Source organism: Macaca thibetana, chromosome 11, assembly GCF_024542745.1.
Source record: "Macaca thibetana thibetana isolate TM-01 chromosome 11, ASM2454274v1, whole genome shotgun sequence".
NCBI lineage: Eukaryota > Metazoa > Chordata > Mammalia > Primates > Cercopithecidae > Macaca > Macaca thibetana.
In genome coordinates, this window is record NC_065588.1 from 107,046,039 (window position 1) to 107,063,084 (window position 17,046).

At 47.0% G+C, this 17,046-nt stretch overlaps 4 protein-coding genes across 7 annotated transcripts in view; 2 read left to right on the forward strand and 2 right to left on the reverse strand.

Annotated features, from left to right (window-relative positions):
• The window catches only part of GPN3 (GPN-loop GTPase 3), a 637,401-nt gene that overhangs the window by 439,944 nt on the left and 180,411 nt on the right, over positions 1-17,046 (reverse strand). The gene's annotated exons all lie outside the window — the stretch shown is intronic.
• Positions 1-17,046, reverse strand: part of VPS29 (VPS29 retromer complex component) — a 444,410-nt gene that overhangs the window by 400,389 nt on the left and 26,975 nt on the right. The window lies entirely within an intron of this gene.
• Positions 1-17,046, forward strand: part of LOC126931527 (peptidyl-prolyl cis-trans isomerase NIMA-interacting 4-like) — a 773,797-nt gene that overhangs the window by 382,751 nt on the left and 374,000 nt on the right. The gene's annotated exons all lie outside the window — the stretch shown is intronic.
• Positions 1-17,046, forward strand: part of CCDC63 (coiled-coil domain containing 63) — a 58,378-nt gene that overhangs the window by 36,855 nt on the left and 4,477 nt on the right. For 3 of the 4 annotated variants that reach the window (XM_050749762.1, XM_050749764.1, XM_050749763.1), the window contains 2 exons: positions 8,140-8,214; positions 14,022-14,214. In XM_050749762.1, the coding sequence (XP_050605719.1) occupies positions 8,140-8,214; positions 14,022-14,214 (268 nt within the window). The remainder of the gene's footprint in view (positions 1-8,139; positions 8,215-14,021; positions 14,215-17,046) is intronic. The other variant, XM_050749765.1, reaches the window with a different exon arrangement.

Here is a 17,046-nt window from a genome sequence, read left to right on the forward strand (position 1 = left end):
TTACATTTTTAAAGGATTGTAAGAAGAGAAAAAAAAGAGAGAGAGAGAAATATGCAAGAGGGACCTGCAAAGCTGAAAGTATTTCTTATTTGGCCCCTTACCTGACCCTTGTGAATTAACAGTTTCGAGGAGAGATAACTCATTCTTATCTTGGCGAGACTTGATGCACATGAGCATAGTAAAGGCCCTGACAAGTCCTGCAGTAAAGAAACCTGCCTACCTTTGTTGAACCCATAATTTCCCAAATGTCACTAGCGTCCTGGGCTATTTACATGCCAGTATATAAATAAACATGCTTTGGAACTATCTGCATGGAATAGAGTCTAAACCCCTTAGTGTGACATTCCAGCCCCTTCAAAATTTGGCTCCTACCTGCCTTTGCAGACACAGGTCCTGTTATGACCTCCAAGACACCCTCTGCTGCTGCCAGCCCCAGCTGTCCCATGCATTTCCCTCCGCCAGTGTCTTCCCCGTGCTGTTCCATCTCTCTCCCCTCCTTTTCTCTTCTGATGAAATCCTGCGCATTAGTCCTGACCCTGCACAAATGCTGCCTCCTCTGGGAATTCATTACTCCTTCTTCTGAGGGCCCTGTCCTCTGCTTACGTGATGAGGGGAGCTGCTTTCCTGTGCAATATATCACTGTTTCCCACATGTGGGGTATGCACGCTGGCCATGTGCAAATAGATTGCAGCTAGAATATAGGTGAAAATATTTTCATTTACTAGTGATGAATTAATTTTTAAAGGAATAATAGAGCTTCCAGAGCAAACTTGTGATTTAATGGATATTTACTTAGGGTAGTAAGTAATAACAGTAAACAAAGAATAATAAACATAATAAACAGAATGGCTTGGTTTACAGAAAACTATTATAGATAACAGTCCATGTGGCTGCAAAAAATGGAGTGAAGGTGACTTTATCAGCTAGGGTTGTCACAGGAAACAGCACAGCCAACATGGGTAAATTGGCCAGGCATGGTGGCTCACACCTGTAATCCCAGCACTTTGGGAGGCTAAGGCAGGTGGATCACCTGAGGTCAGGAGTTCAAGACCAGCCTAGGCAACATAGTGAAATCCTGTCTTTACTAAAAATACAAAAAATGAGCTGGGCGTGGTGGCGGACACCTGCAATCCCACTACTCGGGAGGCTGAGGCAGGAGAATCCTTTGAACCTGGGAGGCAGAGGTGGCAGTGAGCCGAGATGGCGCCACTGCACTCCAGCCTGGGCGATACGGCGAGACTCCATCTCAAAAAACAAAAACAAAAACAAAAAACCCACCCCAAAAAACCACCAAAACCCAAAAATAAAATGGCTAAATTGAGGAGAGTTTTTAAAAAGGGGCTGTTTCCAGACGTCTGAGGAAATTAAGAAGGCAGCACGTGGGAACAGCCAGAGCTCCAAAATGGGTCAGGGGAGGGAGGAATGAGGAGACGGCTGCCCGCTATGCCCTTCCTGGACTGGTGCACCCAAACTAGGGATGGACCCAGGGGATGGCAAATACCCCAACCTCCCTCTCCTCCCACCCTTTATCTCCCACTTGTGCCTCCCACTGGCTGGGCTGCCCAGCAGCCAAGCACAGGGGAGCCCACAGGTACAAGCCCCGCAGGTCCCAGGCAGGGCATGGGGAGGTGCAGGGTGGGAGGTGCATCTGGGGGTGGGGAAGACAGACTTGAAGGACCCTCATGCCACTCTCTGTCCCCCTCCTGAAAGGAGGTCTTCCTGGACGAGGGTCCAGGACAGGCACAGGAAATGGTTCTTCCCCAGAAATGACCTAGACCTCCCATTCACCTTGAGGCTGCTCTCTCCTTTCCTCCTGCAGCTGCACAGCATCTCCCGCACAAGGACAAGTGCAGGCGCCCTGGGACTCAGTCTCTCTATCTGTAGAATGGCACACACACTTGGACTAGAGGAGTCCTCCAAGTCCAAACTCTTTTTATAAAAAAAAGTTTTAAACTTTTATTTAAAACGCTACAAAAGTTTGTTTTTTCTTTTTCTCTCTTTCTTTCTTTTTTTTTTTTTTTTGAGACAGAGTCTTGCTTTGTCACCCAGGATGGAGTATAGTGGCACGGTCTCGGCTCACTGCAACCTCCACCTCCCGGGTTCAAGCGATTCTCCTGCTCAGGCTCCTGAGTAGCTGGGACTACAGGCATGCGCCATCACGCCTGGCTAATTTTTGTATTTTTAGTAGAGATAAGGTTTCACCATGTTGGCCAGGATGGTTTCGAATGCCTGAACTCAGGTTATCTGTGCGCCTCAGCCTCCCAAAGTGTTGGGATTACAGGGGTGAGCCACCACGCCCGGCCATACAGAACGCTTTTGTTTAATTCCATGTTTTGAGGAAACACTGGTATATAAAACATAGGAAATGGAGCAGACCTGGATGGAGGAGTGGGGGTGGGATGGGCCATGCGAGGGGGCTGGGACCCTACCTTTTTGCCTTCTTGTGGCATCTTTGCTCAAACTAAGGGATCAGGCAAAAAAAAAAAAATTTTTTTTTTAATTAAAAACAATTAGGAGGCCGGGTGCGGTGGCTCACGCCTGTAATCCCAGAACTTTGGGAGGCCGAGGTGGGTGGATCACGAGGTCAAGAGATCGAGACCATCCTGGCTAACACGTGAAAACCCGTCTCTACTGAAAATACAAAAAATTAGCTGGGTGTGCTGGCGGACGCCTGTAGTCCCAGCTACTCAGGAGGCTGAGGCAGGAGAATGGCGTGAACCCGGAAGGCGGAGCTTGCAGTGAGCCACTGCACTCCAGCCTGGGAGATAGCAAGACTCCGTCTCAAACAAACAAACTAACAAAAACACACACAATTAGGATTCTAACATCTGACTGCACCCCTCCCTAGAGGGCTGGGGGTGGAGACTCATAAACCAGCCTCCGGAGTAGCTGGGACTGCAGGCGAGCGCCCCCACGCCCAGCTAATTTTTGTATTTTTAGTAGAGAGCGGGGTTTCACCATGTTGGCCAGGATGGTCTCAATCTCTTGACCTCGTGATCCGCCCCTCTCGGCCTCCCAAAGTGCTGGGATTATAGGCGTAAGCCACCGCGCCCGGCCCCAGCCTTCTGTTTTAGTTTCGTTTGGTTTCCTCCACCTCCCCAAGTTGTTAAATTCTTAGTGGCAGTGATTTAAAAACCAGGATATTCCACATGAAACTCTGAATTTCTGGTTTCTCTTGGAAAATCAGATCTGACTCCTCCCGCCCACATTCCCGCGGGAATCCGAGTTCCTACAAACGGAGCCATTGGCTCCCTCTTAGCTCACAGAGACCAGCGGGGCCGAAGTGCTCCGCGGCCCGCAGAGGTTAGCGGGCCTTTGAGTTGCTGAGGTTCAGGCGCGTCACCACTGCCCTCTGGCGGCCATTTGCGGCATCGCAGGGAAGGTCTTTGCGGGCCCGCCTGGAAGTGGGCAAGACCCTGAATTCTTGGGCCCCAGTGGGACATTGAGGACAAGCCCTAGCAGAGTGTGTGAGGACCCCGGCTGGATATCCTGACCTGATAGAAAATATTCCTGAGCTGACTTGGCCTTGATTTTCCCCACTCCTCATAAGGGGACCCTCTTCCTTAGGGTCATGACAAATGTGTCTAAGATGGGTAAGCGCTGCCCTCTCTGGGCCTCAGTTTCCCCATCTGTAGAGTGATGTTTGGACCAGAACAATAGCTTCCAAGCTGTTTGTTAAGGTTACAGAACTGTGCCTTTTTGGGCTCAAATAGAGCTGCAAATGCCTGTTGAATAAGTCCAGAGAGCACTGATTTCCAATGGTAAGACTTAATTTTGCAAAAAATGTTATGGGACAAAGATATGCTCACTGTAGAAAATCTGGAAAGCAACTAAAGATGGAAGGAATTTTAAACCACCCACTATCCCATTGCCTGAGACAATCACTGGTGACATTCTGAAATATTTCCTTCTAACTTCCAACTTTTTTATTTCTTGGCCCTCCCTTCCTGCCTGCCTGCCTGCCTGCCTGCCTTCTTTCTTTCCTTTTTCTTCCTCTCTATCTTTCTTTTTCTTTCTTCTTTTTTTGCAGGATCTCACACTGTCACCCAGGCTGGAGTACAGTGGCTTGATCTTGGCTCACTCCCGCCTCAATTTCCCCAGCTCAGGTGATCCTCCCATCTAAGCCTCCAGAGTGGCTGGGACTACAGGCGTACACCACCACACCCAGCTAATTTTTGTATTTTTTGTAGAGATGAGGTTTCAGTGTGTTGCCTAGGCTGGTGTCAATTGTTGTGCTTTTAAAATGTAAAACTTTATATAGTTATTACCATATAAAGTTGTGTATCTGATTGAAGCAAATGTCCTTTTGATTATTCATTCATCCAGCAAGTATTTATTGAGCACGTACTGTGTTCCAGGCACTGCTCTAGACCCTGATAATGTGACAGTGAACAGGATGACAAAAAGTTCAGCCCTCACAGAACTGCTGTTTTGGCAGGGAGAAACACACAATAAGCAACAGGCCCAATACTTACGCAAATTATACAGTAAGTTAGAAAGGGAGATGCAGTGTGGGTAACAAGATGAAGTAGCGCAGCGTAAGACGGGTTTTGGAGCCGGTTGTGGGCCCCGGGCAGTTGGGAAGTTAAGATCTGGGTGAACTTACAGGTGAGGGATTGAGCTGTCCAGATCTCTGGGGAAGAATGCTCCAGGCGGAGGAAACAGCACCCGCAAAGGCTTTGACGCAGCTTGCAAGCAGGCCAGCGTGTCTGGCACGCAGAGAGAGATATGGGAGGGAGAGGGGATGAATCTGGGAGGTGAGGGCTGCTGGGCACATTTCCGGAAGAGGTTTTGGCCGTTTCTCCGAGAAGTAGGGGCCATGGGAGATCTCCAAGCAGGGGAGTGGTGCCACCGACTCAGGTTATTGATGCAATTTGCAAACTACTAAAAAGTCTCAATGTGAATCCCATCACCTGGATATGGCATTGGTTCATCTTTTTGGTAGAGATCCCCCACCCCACCCCTGCCCTGTAAAGATGGGAAGACTCACTTCCTTTCTATTTTTTTTCCAAAATAATATATTTTTTTCTGATTAGAATTTTTTTTCACAATTTGGAAAATACTAAAAAGTATAAATACCACCCCCAAATCAGGAATAATTCTATCACATGGACATAGCATTGTTTCATCTTTTTGGCAGAGTTCTTTCTTGCTTTTTAAAAAATTAAAAATTTCCAGGACTTTAGGAGGCTGAGATGGGCAGATCACTTGAGCACAGGAGTTTGAGACCAGCCTGGGCAACATGGCGAAACCCCATCTCTACCAAAAATACAAAACACAAAAAGAAATTAGCTGGGTGTGATGCTATGTGCCTGTAGTCCCAGCTACTCAGGAGGCTGAAGTGGGAGGATTGCTTGAGCCTGGGAGGTCAAGACTGTAGTGAGCCAAGATTGTACCACTGCACTCCAGCCTGGGCAACAGAGCAAGACCCTGTCTCAAAGAAAAATTAATAAAAATTTAAAAATTAAAGGAGATGAGCCTTCTAATCTTTACAGGTGGGAAAAAAGCAAGAAAGAGCTCTTACCAAAAACATGAAGCAATACTATGTTAGGAGATGGGATTCTTCCTGATTTGGGTTTGTATTTGTTCTTTGCAGAATTTTCCAAATTGTATAAATATATTATTATACACCTGTGGGAAAGTGTAGGCAATTCAGAAAAACATAAAGAAAAATTAAAAGTCACCAAGGTATCATTACCTGGAGATAATTAACATTTTGTTGACACTGCTTTATGAAGGCAGTCTGTGGTTACACGTGTGCACACACAGACACACACGCCCATTTACAAGCCAATTTTTAGTACTTGATCATACTAGACAGTTCATGCTGTTTTGTAAACCTTTTGTTTCCCAACGATTTACCATAGATACCTCCCAACATCTTCTATTTTTTTTCTCCTTTTTTTTTTTTTTTTTTTTTCTGAGACAGGGTCTTGCTCTGTTGCCTGGCTAGAGTGCAGTGGTGGGATCTCGGCTCATTGCAGCCTCCGCCTCCTGGGTTCAAGGGATTCTCCTACCTCAGCCTTCCGAGTATCTGGGGACTACAGGCGTGCACCACTACACCTGGCTAATTTTTGTATTTTTTTGTAGAGATGGGCTATCACCATATTTCCCAGGCAGGTCTCGAACTCCTGGGCTCAAGAGATCTGCCCGCCTTGGCCTCCCAAAGCACTGGGATAACAGGCGTGAGCCACCATGCCCAGTCCACTGTGTTTTTTTAAATGGCTTCTGGAGACCCTAGATGCTCTGTAGTACAGAATCACAAGATGCTTCTTAAAAATGCACATTCCAGGCTGGGCGTGGTGGCTCGTGCCTGCAGTCCCAGCTACTCAGGAGGCTGAGATGGGAGGATCACTTGAACCGGAGAGGCAGAGGTTGCAGTAAGCTGAGATCATACCACTGCACTCCAGCCTGGGCAAAAGAACGAGAGCTTGTCTCAAAACAAACAAATAAACCAAAAACCAGAAAAATGCACTCCTGGCCAGGCACAGTGGCTCACACCTGTAATCCCAGCACGCCGGGAGGCTGAGGCAGGAAGATTGCTTGAGCACAGGAGTTCAAGACCAACCTGGGTAACACAGTGAGACTCCATGTCTACAGAAAATTTTTTTTAAAATTAGGCATGTGCCTGTGGTCCCAAGTGCTTGAGAGGCTGAGATGGGATGGGAGGTTCGCAGTCAAGGCTTCAGTGAGCCGTGATTACGCCACAGTACTCCAGCCTGGGAGGCAGAGAGAGACCCTTTCTAAAAAAAAAAAAAAAAAAAAGAAAAAGAAAAGCACATTCCCTAGAACCACCCCCCTCCACACACCTACAGACCTAGCTTCTCTGTGGATGGGCCAGGAATCTGCATTGAGCCATGTTTTAACTTAAGACCCTCTCCCCTGTGTTATGAATGTGCCATCATTAACTGACCCCCTATCAGTAGACAGGTGGATTGTCCCCAACTGGCGGCCACTAAACAAGAATACAACAGACAGCCCTGAGGGTCCACCTTTGCCGACCTGTTCTGTTGTTTCCATGGGACAGACTCCTAGGCATGAGATTGCTCAGTCGAAAGGTGTGTGCTTTTTTCTATCAGGGCACATGGTTTAAGCCCAGTGGTTCTCAAAGCTGGTCCCTGGGACAGCAGTGGCAGCATCACCGGAGAACTTGTTAGAAATGCACATTCTTAGGCCCCACCCAGATGGACAGAATCAGAAGCCCTGGGCTTGGGGCCTGGCATTCCGCATTTTCACAAGCCTCCAGGTGACTCTGGAGAGTATGCTCAGGTTTGAGAACTCGTGCTCCACAGCCACGCTGTTCAACACCATAGCCACCAGCCATGTGTGGCTTTTTCAGTTACATTAACTGAAATTAAATAATATCTAAAAATTAGTTCATCAGAGGTTGGGCACTGTAGCTCATGCCTGTAATCCCAGCACTTTGGGAGGCTGAGGCAGGAGGATTTCTTGAGTGTAGGAGTTTGAGACCAGCCCAGGCAACATAGTGAGACCCCATCTCTATAAAAAGAAAAAAGAAAAAAAAGAAAAATTAGTTCCTAGTGGCGCCAGTCATATTTCACATGCTCAGCACCACGTGGCTAGTGACTACAGTATTAGGGCGGATAGGACATTACCATCAGAACAGAACATTCTATTGACTGCATTGCTCTAGAATATTCCAGAAGAGGCCGAGGTGGGTGGATCGCCTGAGGGCAGGAATTCAAGACCAGCCTGGCCAATATGGTGAAGCCCCGTCTCTAGTAAAAATACAAAAAGCTGGGCATGGTGGTGCGTGCCTGTAGTCCCAGCTACTTAGGAGGCTGGGGCAGGAGAATCGCTTGAACCTGGGAGATGGAGGAGGCTGCAGTGAGCCAAGATTGCACCATTGCGCTCCAGCCTGGGCATCGCATCAAGACTTCATCTCAAAGGCTGACTCACCCCTCCTACCCTGTTTCATGCTTTCACCCTCCTTTTACTTAAGAAACGTCAGAAGAAAAAAAAATAACCCCATGGGCATAAGAGGGGCCCAGGAGTTCGGGGCTCTTTGAAACGGATCATTGAAATCCTCATCGACTCTTTGAGGAGCACGCTTATTTTTGGGAGCAGTGGGGAGGGATGAGCCCGCTTTTCCTCATGGTCTTATTCTCTTCCGGGCAGGACGAGATCATTCTCTTGCGATCCCAGCAGCAATCGTCCCACGATGACAGCCGCTCTGCCCTGAGACAGCTGGAGGTGAGACCAGGATCGGGAGGGAGGGATGCGGGAGCTTTTGTTGTCTGTCTCTGTGTCCGAAGGGAGCTTCTGTCTGTCTGTCCGTTGGGCATCGGCCAGCTGATTCTCAGGAGCAATAAGAGGTCTGCCCTGTGACTCATATCCAGACGTGTCCTGATGTTTTGTCCCGGGCAGCCTCTGCTACAATGTCATTGTAGAATTCTGTCCCTTCATCCATCCTAAAGGCTCCCCCATTTCAGGGAGTCCAGCCCCGGCTCTTGGGCCTGCAATTTCATCCCCGATGGGCTCCTTCCACATGGATCTCCGCCTCTTTCCTTCTTTCTTCCCCTTGTCCTGCCTGTGCCCTGTTCTCAATCAGTAATAGCAAATACACACATTTCTGGAGTAATTACCATGTATGAGGCGCCGGGCTCAGAGCTTGGCCTACACTTTCATTGAATCCTGACGGCAGGTGCTGTTGATCTCACCGTTTTACAGATGCAGAGGCTAAGGTTCACAGAAGTTAAGTCACTTGACCAACATCAAGGAGCTGGGATATTGTATAAGTTTTGAGTTTTATTCAGCTACTAATAATAGGGACTCCAAATAATAGTGGCTTAAGTAGACACAAGTTTATTTACTTTAAGAAGTAAGTCTGCCACCCTGGTGAAACCCCGTCTCTACTAATAATACAAAAATTAGCCGGGCGGTAGTGGCACACACCTGTAATCCCAGCTACTCGGGAGTCTGAGGCAGGAGAATCGCTTAAGCCTGGGAGGTGGAGGTTGCAGTGAGCCGAGATCATGTCACTGCACTCCAGTCTGGGTGACAGAGTGAGACCCTGTTTCAAAAAAAAAAAAAAAGTCTGGAAATAGGCACTTCAGGGCTGGTTTGGCACCTTTATGATGTCATCAGTGACCTGGGCTCCATCTGTCTTTCTGTTTTGCCATCCTTAGTGTGTGACTTACATACCAAGGGCACCTCGTGGTTGCATCGTAGCTTCCACAGATCCAGCCATCGCATATACATTCCAGATAGGAAGAAAGTGGGAGCTGCAAAAAAAAAAAAAAAAAAAAAAAAAAAAAAAAAAAAAAAAAAAAGCCCTCACTAGCAGAGTCAGCCAGCTTAAAAGTGCTTTCCCAGAAGTCTCAGTCAATGACTTCTGTATTTACACTTCATTGGCCACCCCTATTGCAAGAGAGGTTTGGAAATGTAACTTTTAGTTGGTCACATTGCCACAAATACAATCAGAGTTTTGTTACTGAGGTATAAGGAGAGAGTGGATAGCATATGTCTGACAAAGACCTGAGAACTGCCCTCTGGAGTCATTTCTCTTGCCTTCTTTGCGGCTGTTTTCTGCTTTTATTCTGTCTGACACGCACCTGGGAGACAGGGATGGCCACCAGGGTGTTATTCTCCTCTGGGCCACTGGATGGCAGCAAAGCACATGCTGCCCATTGAGGTGCTCAGAGCGGCATCTCCTGGGTATCTGGGTATGGGGAATAACAGGGTTCCAGGCACGGTCCAGATCCACAGAGACCCTCCCCAAGCTGGGCAGATGCTTGGGGGCCCACGTCCTTCACTCAGAGCCACCCAGAATCCAGACTTTTGTTGGGGTTGAGACTGGTGCCCCTCACATCTTGGGGTTTGGAAGAGGTTGATCAGGCAACCCCAAACATCTCACCGGCCTCTGCCTGAAGCCCCTCCGCTAGCTTTTCGTTGCTTTGGCTTTAGCATGACTTTGAGGGGCTTCTTTTCAAATGCAGATACTCTAAGCGGGATAATTGGTCTTCTATATTTTTATTTTATTTTAATTAATTTATTTATTTTTTGAGACGGAGTCTTGCTCTGTCACTCAGGCTGGAGTGCAGTGGCGTGATCTCGGCTCACTGCAACATCCACCTCCCGGGTTCAAGCAATTCTCCTGCCTCAGCCCCCGAGTAGCTGGGATTATAGGTGCCCACCACCATACCGAGATAACTTTAATTTTTAATTTATTGTTCTATCTATCTATCTATCTATCTATCTATCTATCTATCTACCTACCTACCTACCTACCTACCTACCCACCTATCTATTTTGAGACGAGGTCTCACTCTGTCGCCCAGACTGGAGTGCAGTAGCACGATCTCGGCTCACTGCAACCTCCACCTCCCAGGTTCATGCGATTCTCCTGCCTCAGCCTCCCGAGTAGCTGGGATTACAGGTACATGCTACCATACCCGGTTAATTTTTTGTATTTTTAGTAGAGACGGGTTTTTACCATGTTGGCAAGGCTAGTCTCCAGCTCCTGACCTTAGGTGATCCGCCCGCTTTGGCCTCCCAAAGTTCTGGGATTATAGGCGTGAGCCACTGTGCCTGGCCGGAATTAGTCTTGATAGCAACGGACTCACAGATGTTTCCTACCCCCTGCTAAAGATCACTTCCACCTGCTCTATTCTTGAAACCCTTTATTTCATCTTCTCCTTCCCCTTTGGGAGAAATGGTGGGACCGCATCCATCATGGGAGGGTTTTGCATAGTAATTAAGCGACCAAGCTCTGGGAACCTGGCTATGACTTGCAGAAAAGTCACTTCCTAGCTGTGTGACTTTGGGGTAGTGACTCAACCTCTCTGAACCTCAGTTTCCTCATCTGTAAAATGGGGATAATAATCATACCTACTTCTTAGGGCTGTGAAGGTTGAATAACATCACACATGTGTACATTTAACACACTGCAATGCAGACAGTTGTACATTGTAGCTATTATTATTGTTGTTATGTGAGCCAGAAAAACTGGTAAGTCACCCTTACTTTGTTACTAAATCATTGCCCAAGTAGAGTTGAGCTCAAGGTCAAGCCTTTGGATGAACTTGGTACAGGGAAGCTAAACATGAGTTCACTTTTCTTCTCTGACCTCAACATTCCTCATCTGAAAACTAGGCCGATTATGAGGCTGAGTTCAGATAATGTGTGTAAGATACCTGGAATATTTTAGGAGCTAGACACATATTATCACCAGCACATCAAGCTTAACATTGACTTTTAAAAAATGAATCCTGTGATTTTTTTAAAAACGTGATTTTTTAAATGCACTTTTATTATAATTTATTTTTTGAGACAGGGTCTTGGTCTGTCGCCCAGGCTGGAGTGCAGTGGTGCGATCACAGCTCACCGCAGCCTCGACCTCCCAGGCCAAGTGACTTTCCCACCTCAGCCTCCCAGTGTGCTGGGATTACAGGCGTAAGCCACCATGCCTGGCCTAATGCACCTTTAGAGAGGGCCACTCTTGTTGTCATATGGGAAATTTGCAGCCCTGGGAACTAAACATTCTAGTAGCCAGATGCAGGAAGCCATCTGATGTGCTGCCGAGTTCACTTCCTGGCTTCCTTCTCCTGACTGTGTGCCTTGGAGCCTCAGTTTTCTCACCTGCAAAATGGGGGTGTGAATAGGGCCGACCCTGTGGGATCATTATCCGGGATGGTGCGTGCAGAGTTCACCTGCGGGAATGGAGCCGGTTCATCCAGGGTCCAGTTCACCTTTGCAAGCTGAGATCTCTGAGGGAGAGGCAGGAATCAGTGAAGGAAATACCCTAGAACAGTGATCCTCAGTCCAACTCCACGTCACAATCACCTGGGAGGCTTTAATGAGAACTCCCAGATGCCCAGGCTGCACCTCAGGCCAATTAAGACTGAATCGTTGAGGGTGGGATTGGGCAGCAAGCAGGTTCAAAGTTCCCAGGTGATACCAGCGTGAAGCCAAGGTTGAGATCCAACGGGCTGGCAGAGGCTCTCAGACTTGACTGTGCACCAGGATCACTGGGAGGCTTGCTAAAACCCAGGTGGCCTGGTCCACCCCAGGGCCTTTGATTAAGACTGAGGTGGGGCCCAAGAATATGCATTTCTAATAAGTTCCCAGGTGAAGCTGATGCTGCTTGTCCTGGGACCACCCTTAAAGAACCACTGGGCTAGGGCAATGTGTTGTAAACTGTGAATGGTAAAATCAGTTTATTGGATGGTAACCAACATTTTAAAATAGTGAGATAGAACAGAAAAAATATTGGAACACATAATAAAAATATTGATTTGAGGCTGGGTGCGGTAGTTCACATCTGTTAATCCTAGAACTTTGGGAGGCTGAGGCAGGAGGATCATTTGAGCCCAGGAGTTTGAGACCAGCTTGGGAAGCATAGTGAGACGTTGTCTCTAATTTTATTAAAAAATAAAAATGAAAAAGAATATTGATTTGAACTGGCACGGTGGCTCACACCTGTAATCCCAGCACTTTGGGAGACTGAGGTGGGAGGATTGCTTGAGCTCAGGAGTTCAAGACCAGTCTGGATCCCATCAAAATCCCATCTCTACAAAATTTAAAAAAAACCCAAAAACTTAACTAGGTGTGGTATTGCATGCTTGTAGTCTCATCTGCTCAAGAGGCTGAGGCAGGAGGATCACCTGAGTCCAGGAGTTCAAGGCTGCAGTGAGCTGTGATCACACCACTGCACTCCAGCCTGGGTGACAGAGCAAGACCCCCAACTGTATTTTTTAAAAAAATTGATTTGTGAAACTTTTATATTCATTTGATTAGATAATATGAATAAATCTACATACACAACATACGTATGTATGTTTGTATGTGTTGGCTGCAATGTATTTCTTCCTGTGGACCACCTTTTTTTTGAGATAGTCTCGCTCTGTCGCCCAGACTGGAGTGCAGTGGCATGATCTCGGCTCACTTCAACTTCCGCCTCCTGGATTCAAGCGATTCTCCTGCCTCCTCCCCAGTAGCTGGAATTACAGGCACACACCACCATGCCCAGCTAATTTTTGTATTTGTAGTAGAGACAGGGTTTTGCTATGTTGGTCAGGATGGTCTTGAACTTCTGGCCTCAGGTGGACCACCATTTTTTAAAAAACGAGTGAACTGGCTGGGCAAGGAGGCTCATGCCTGTAATCCCAGCACATTGGGAGGCCAAAGTGGGAGGATTGCTGGAATCCAGGAGTTCGAGACTTTGAGACCAGCCTGGGCAACATGGCAAAACCCCATCTCTAAAAAAATACAAAAATTAGCTGGGCATGGTGGTGTATGCCTGTAGTCCCAGCTACTCTGGAGGCTAAGGTGGGAGGATTGCTTGAGCCCAGGAAGCTGAGGCTGCAGTGAGCTGAGATTGGGGCACTGTACTCCAGCCTGGAGCCTAGGTGACAGAGCGACACCTTGTCTCAAAAAAAAAAAAAGAGAGTCAACAGCTTTTTAAAAATATTGTAGGCTGGGCATGGTGGCTCATGCCTGTAATATCAGCACTTTGGGAGGCCAACATGCGCAGATCACTTGAGGTCAGCAATTTGAGACGAGCCTGTGTCTCTACTAAAAAAATAATAATAATAGTAAAAAAGTTAGCGTGGTGGCACCTGCTTGTAATCCCAGCTACTTGGGAGGCTGAAGCATAAGAATTGCTTGAACCTGGGAGGCAGAGGTTGCAGTGAGCTGAGATCATGCCTCTGCACTCTGGCCTGGGTAAAAGAGTGAGACTCTGTCTCAAAAAAAAAAAAAAAAAAATCGTAATCCTGTAGACATGTAGACACACACACACACACATAAGTGAAGCAAAACTTACGTTGAACAATATTTACCCTTATGACTCTCAATGTACACTAGTATTTTCTCTTCCTTTCTTTGCCATCCTATTTTATTTTGTTTCTTCAAAATTCGATGGAAACCCATTTAATTGATCTCATGCGCCCTCAGAGGTTTGAAAACCTGCAGTTTGGAGACCCTGACCCCAGAGGGTCCCAAACACCCTGCCCACCGAAAGTCTTCCTGAGCAGGTGGGAATTGGGGTCTGCCACCAGGATAAACTGAGGAAGACCACGGAGGAGGCAGATATGTATGAGAGCAAGTACAGGGAGGTCAGCAAGACCTTGGATCTCCTCAAGAACTCAGTGGAGAAACTGTTCAAGAAGATTAACTGTGATGCCACCAAGATCCTGGTGCAGTTAGGGGAGACGGGGAAAGTCACCGACATCAACCTTCCGCAGTATTTTGGTGAGTCAGGCTGGGGCCCGTTGGAGTCTTAGGAAACATTTCCAGAACTTTCTGTGACTGGGCATGAGGACTTGCTCTTATGGAGTAGTGAGCTTGGTGGTGAATTGTGTGGGCACTAAAGCCAGCCTGCCTGGGTTCGAATCCTGGGTCTACAGTTACTAGCTCTGGAGCCTTGAACAGGTTTGTTTTTGGCTTTGTTTCTTTTGAGACAGAGTCTTGCTCTGTTGCCCAGGCTGGAGTGCAGTGGTGCAATCAAGGCTCACTGCAGTCTCAACCTCTTGGGCTCAGGCAATCCTCCCACTTCAGCCTCCCAAGTAGCTGGGACTACAGGCATGTGCTGCCATGCACGGCTAATTTTTTGTATTTTTTGTAGAGACAGGATCTTGTCACATTGCCCAGGCTGGTCTCAAACTCCTTAGCTCAAGTGATCTGCCCTCCTTGGCCTCCCAAAGTGCTGGGATTACAAGTATAAGCCACTGTACCTGGCCAGGGCAGGTTTCTGAATCTCACTGTGCTTCAGATTTTTGATCTACAAAAAGGGGTCTCTTTTAATGCCTTCAGTTTAAAAAAAAAAATGGGTGTAAACCCAGTATCTACCTCATAAGACTGTTGGGAGGCTTAAATAAATGTATAGTTATTTGAGAAAAATGATATTATCACCTCAATAAATGCAGAAGCAGCATTTGATAAAATTCAACATCCATTCATGATCTTAAAAAAGAAAACTCTCAGCCGGGCGCGGTGGCTCACGCCTGTAATCCCAGCACTTTGGGAGGCCGAGGTGGGAGGATCACGAGGTCAGGAGATCGAGTCCATCCTGGCTAACATGGTGAAACCCATAAGATCAGGAACAAGGAAGGGATGTCTGTGTGCTGTCACCACGCCTATTCAGTGCTGTACTGGAGGCCCTAGCCAATGCAATAAAGCACAAAAAAGAAATAAAAGGCACACAGATTAGAAAGGAAGAAATAAAGTGCTCAGAGTAGTGCCTGGCATGTAACAAATCTATTAACAATCACATACATTTCTAGGCATTGACCCTAAGCTCAGAGTGGACAGGGAGGGACATACCTGCACAGATCCTGACAATTTGGAATGAATGGCTTCCACTGCTTCTTGAATTAAACCTCAGATTCTTTTTTTTTTTTTTTCTTTGAGGTGGAGTCTCACTCTGTTGCCCAGGCTGGAATGCAGTGGCATGATCTCAGCTCACTGCAACCTCTTACTCCCTGGTTCAAGTGATTCTCCTGCCTCAGCCTCCTGAATAGCTGGAATTACAGGCATATACCACCACGCCCTGCGAATTTTTGTATCTTTAGTAGAGATGGGGTTTCACCAGGTTGGCCAGGATGGTCCATGATCTCTTGACCTCATGATCCACCTGCCTTGGCCTCCTAAAGTGCTGGGATTACAGGCGTGAGCCACCGTGCCCAGCCAAACATCAGATTCTTAATACACTCTATGTTTGGGAGGTTCCCCAAACCCATTCTATCCTCCTGGCCACATTCAGTGATTTGCTAGAGGACTCCCAGGACTCAGTATATAGTCACACATATGGCTGTGATTTATTACAGTAAAAGGGTACAGAACAAAATTAGCAAAGCGACATGTTAGTGTGAACCATGTGATAAACCATATTGTGCAAATTAGGCAGGGTGAGACACTCTTTTAAAAAACTTAAAAAAAATTTGTGGGTACATAGGTGTGTATTTTGTGAGGTACATGAGATGTTGTGATACAGGCATGCAGTGCACAACAATCAAATCATGGAAAACGGGACATCCATCCCCTCAAGCATTTATCTTTTGTGTTACAAACAATTCAATTATACTCTTTTAGTTATTTTTAAATGTACAGTTAAATTATTTTGACTATAGTCACCCTGTTGTGCTATCAAATACTAGATGTTACTCATTCTTTTATCTATTTATTTATTTTTATTTTTTATTTTTTTGTAGAGATGGGGTCTCGCCATGTTGCCCAGGATGGGCTCGAACCCCTGTACTCAAGTCATCCCCCTGCCTGGGCCTCCCAAAGTGCTGGGATTACAGGCATGAGCCATCGTGCCCAGTCTTTTTGTTTTTTTTTTTATTTTTTGAGACGGAGTCTCGCTCTGTCGCCCAGGCTGGAGTGCAGTGGCCAGATCTCAGCTCACTGCAAGCTCCGCCTCCCGGGTTCACGCCATTCTCCTGCCTCAGCCTCCCAAGTAGCTGGGACTACAGGCGCCCGCCACCTCGCCCGGCTAGTTTTTTGTACTTTTTAGTAGAGACGGGGTTTCACCGTATTAACCAGGATGGTCTCGATCTCCTGACCTCGTGATCCGCCCGTCTCGGCCTCCCAAAGTGCTGGGATTACAGGCTTGAGCCACCGCGCCCGGCCCGTGCCCAGTCTTATTCATTCTTTCTGGTTTTTGTATTCATTAACCATCCCCACCTCCCTCCCACCTGCCACTGCCCTTCCCAGCCTCTGATAACCATCCTTCCACTCTCTATCTCCATGTGTTCGTTGTTTTGAGTTTTTCATCTTGCAAATAAGTGAGAGCATGCGAAGTTTGTCTTTCTGTACCTGGCTTATTTCACTTAACATAATGACCTCCAGTTCCATCCATGTTGTTGCAAATGACAGGATCTCATTCTTTTTTGGTGGCTGAATAGTACTCCATCGTGGATATATACCACATTTTCTTTCTTTCTTTCTTCCTTCCTTTTTTTCTTTCTCCCTTCCTTCCTTCCTTCCTTCCTTCCTTCCTTCCTTCCTTCCTTCCTTCCTTCCTTCCTTCCTTCCTTCCTTCCTTCCTTCCTTCCTTCCTTCTCTCTCTCTCTTTCTTTTTTC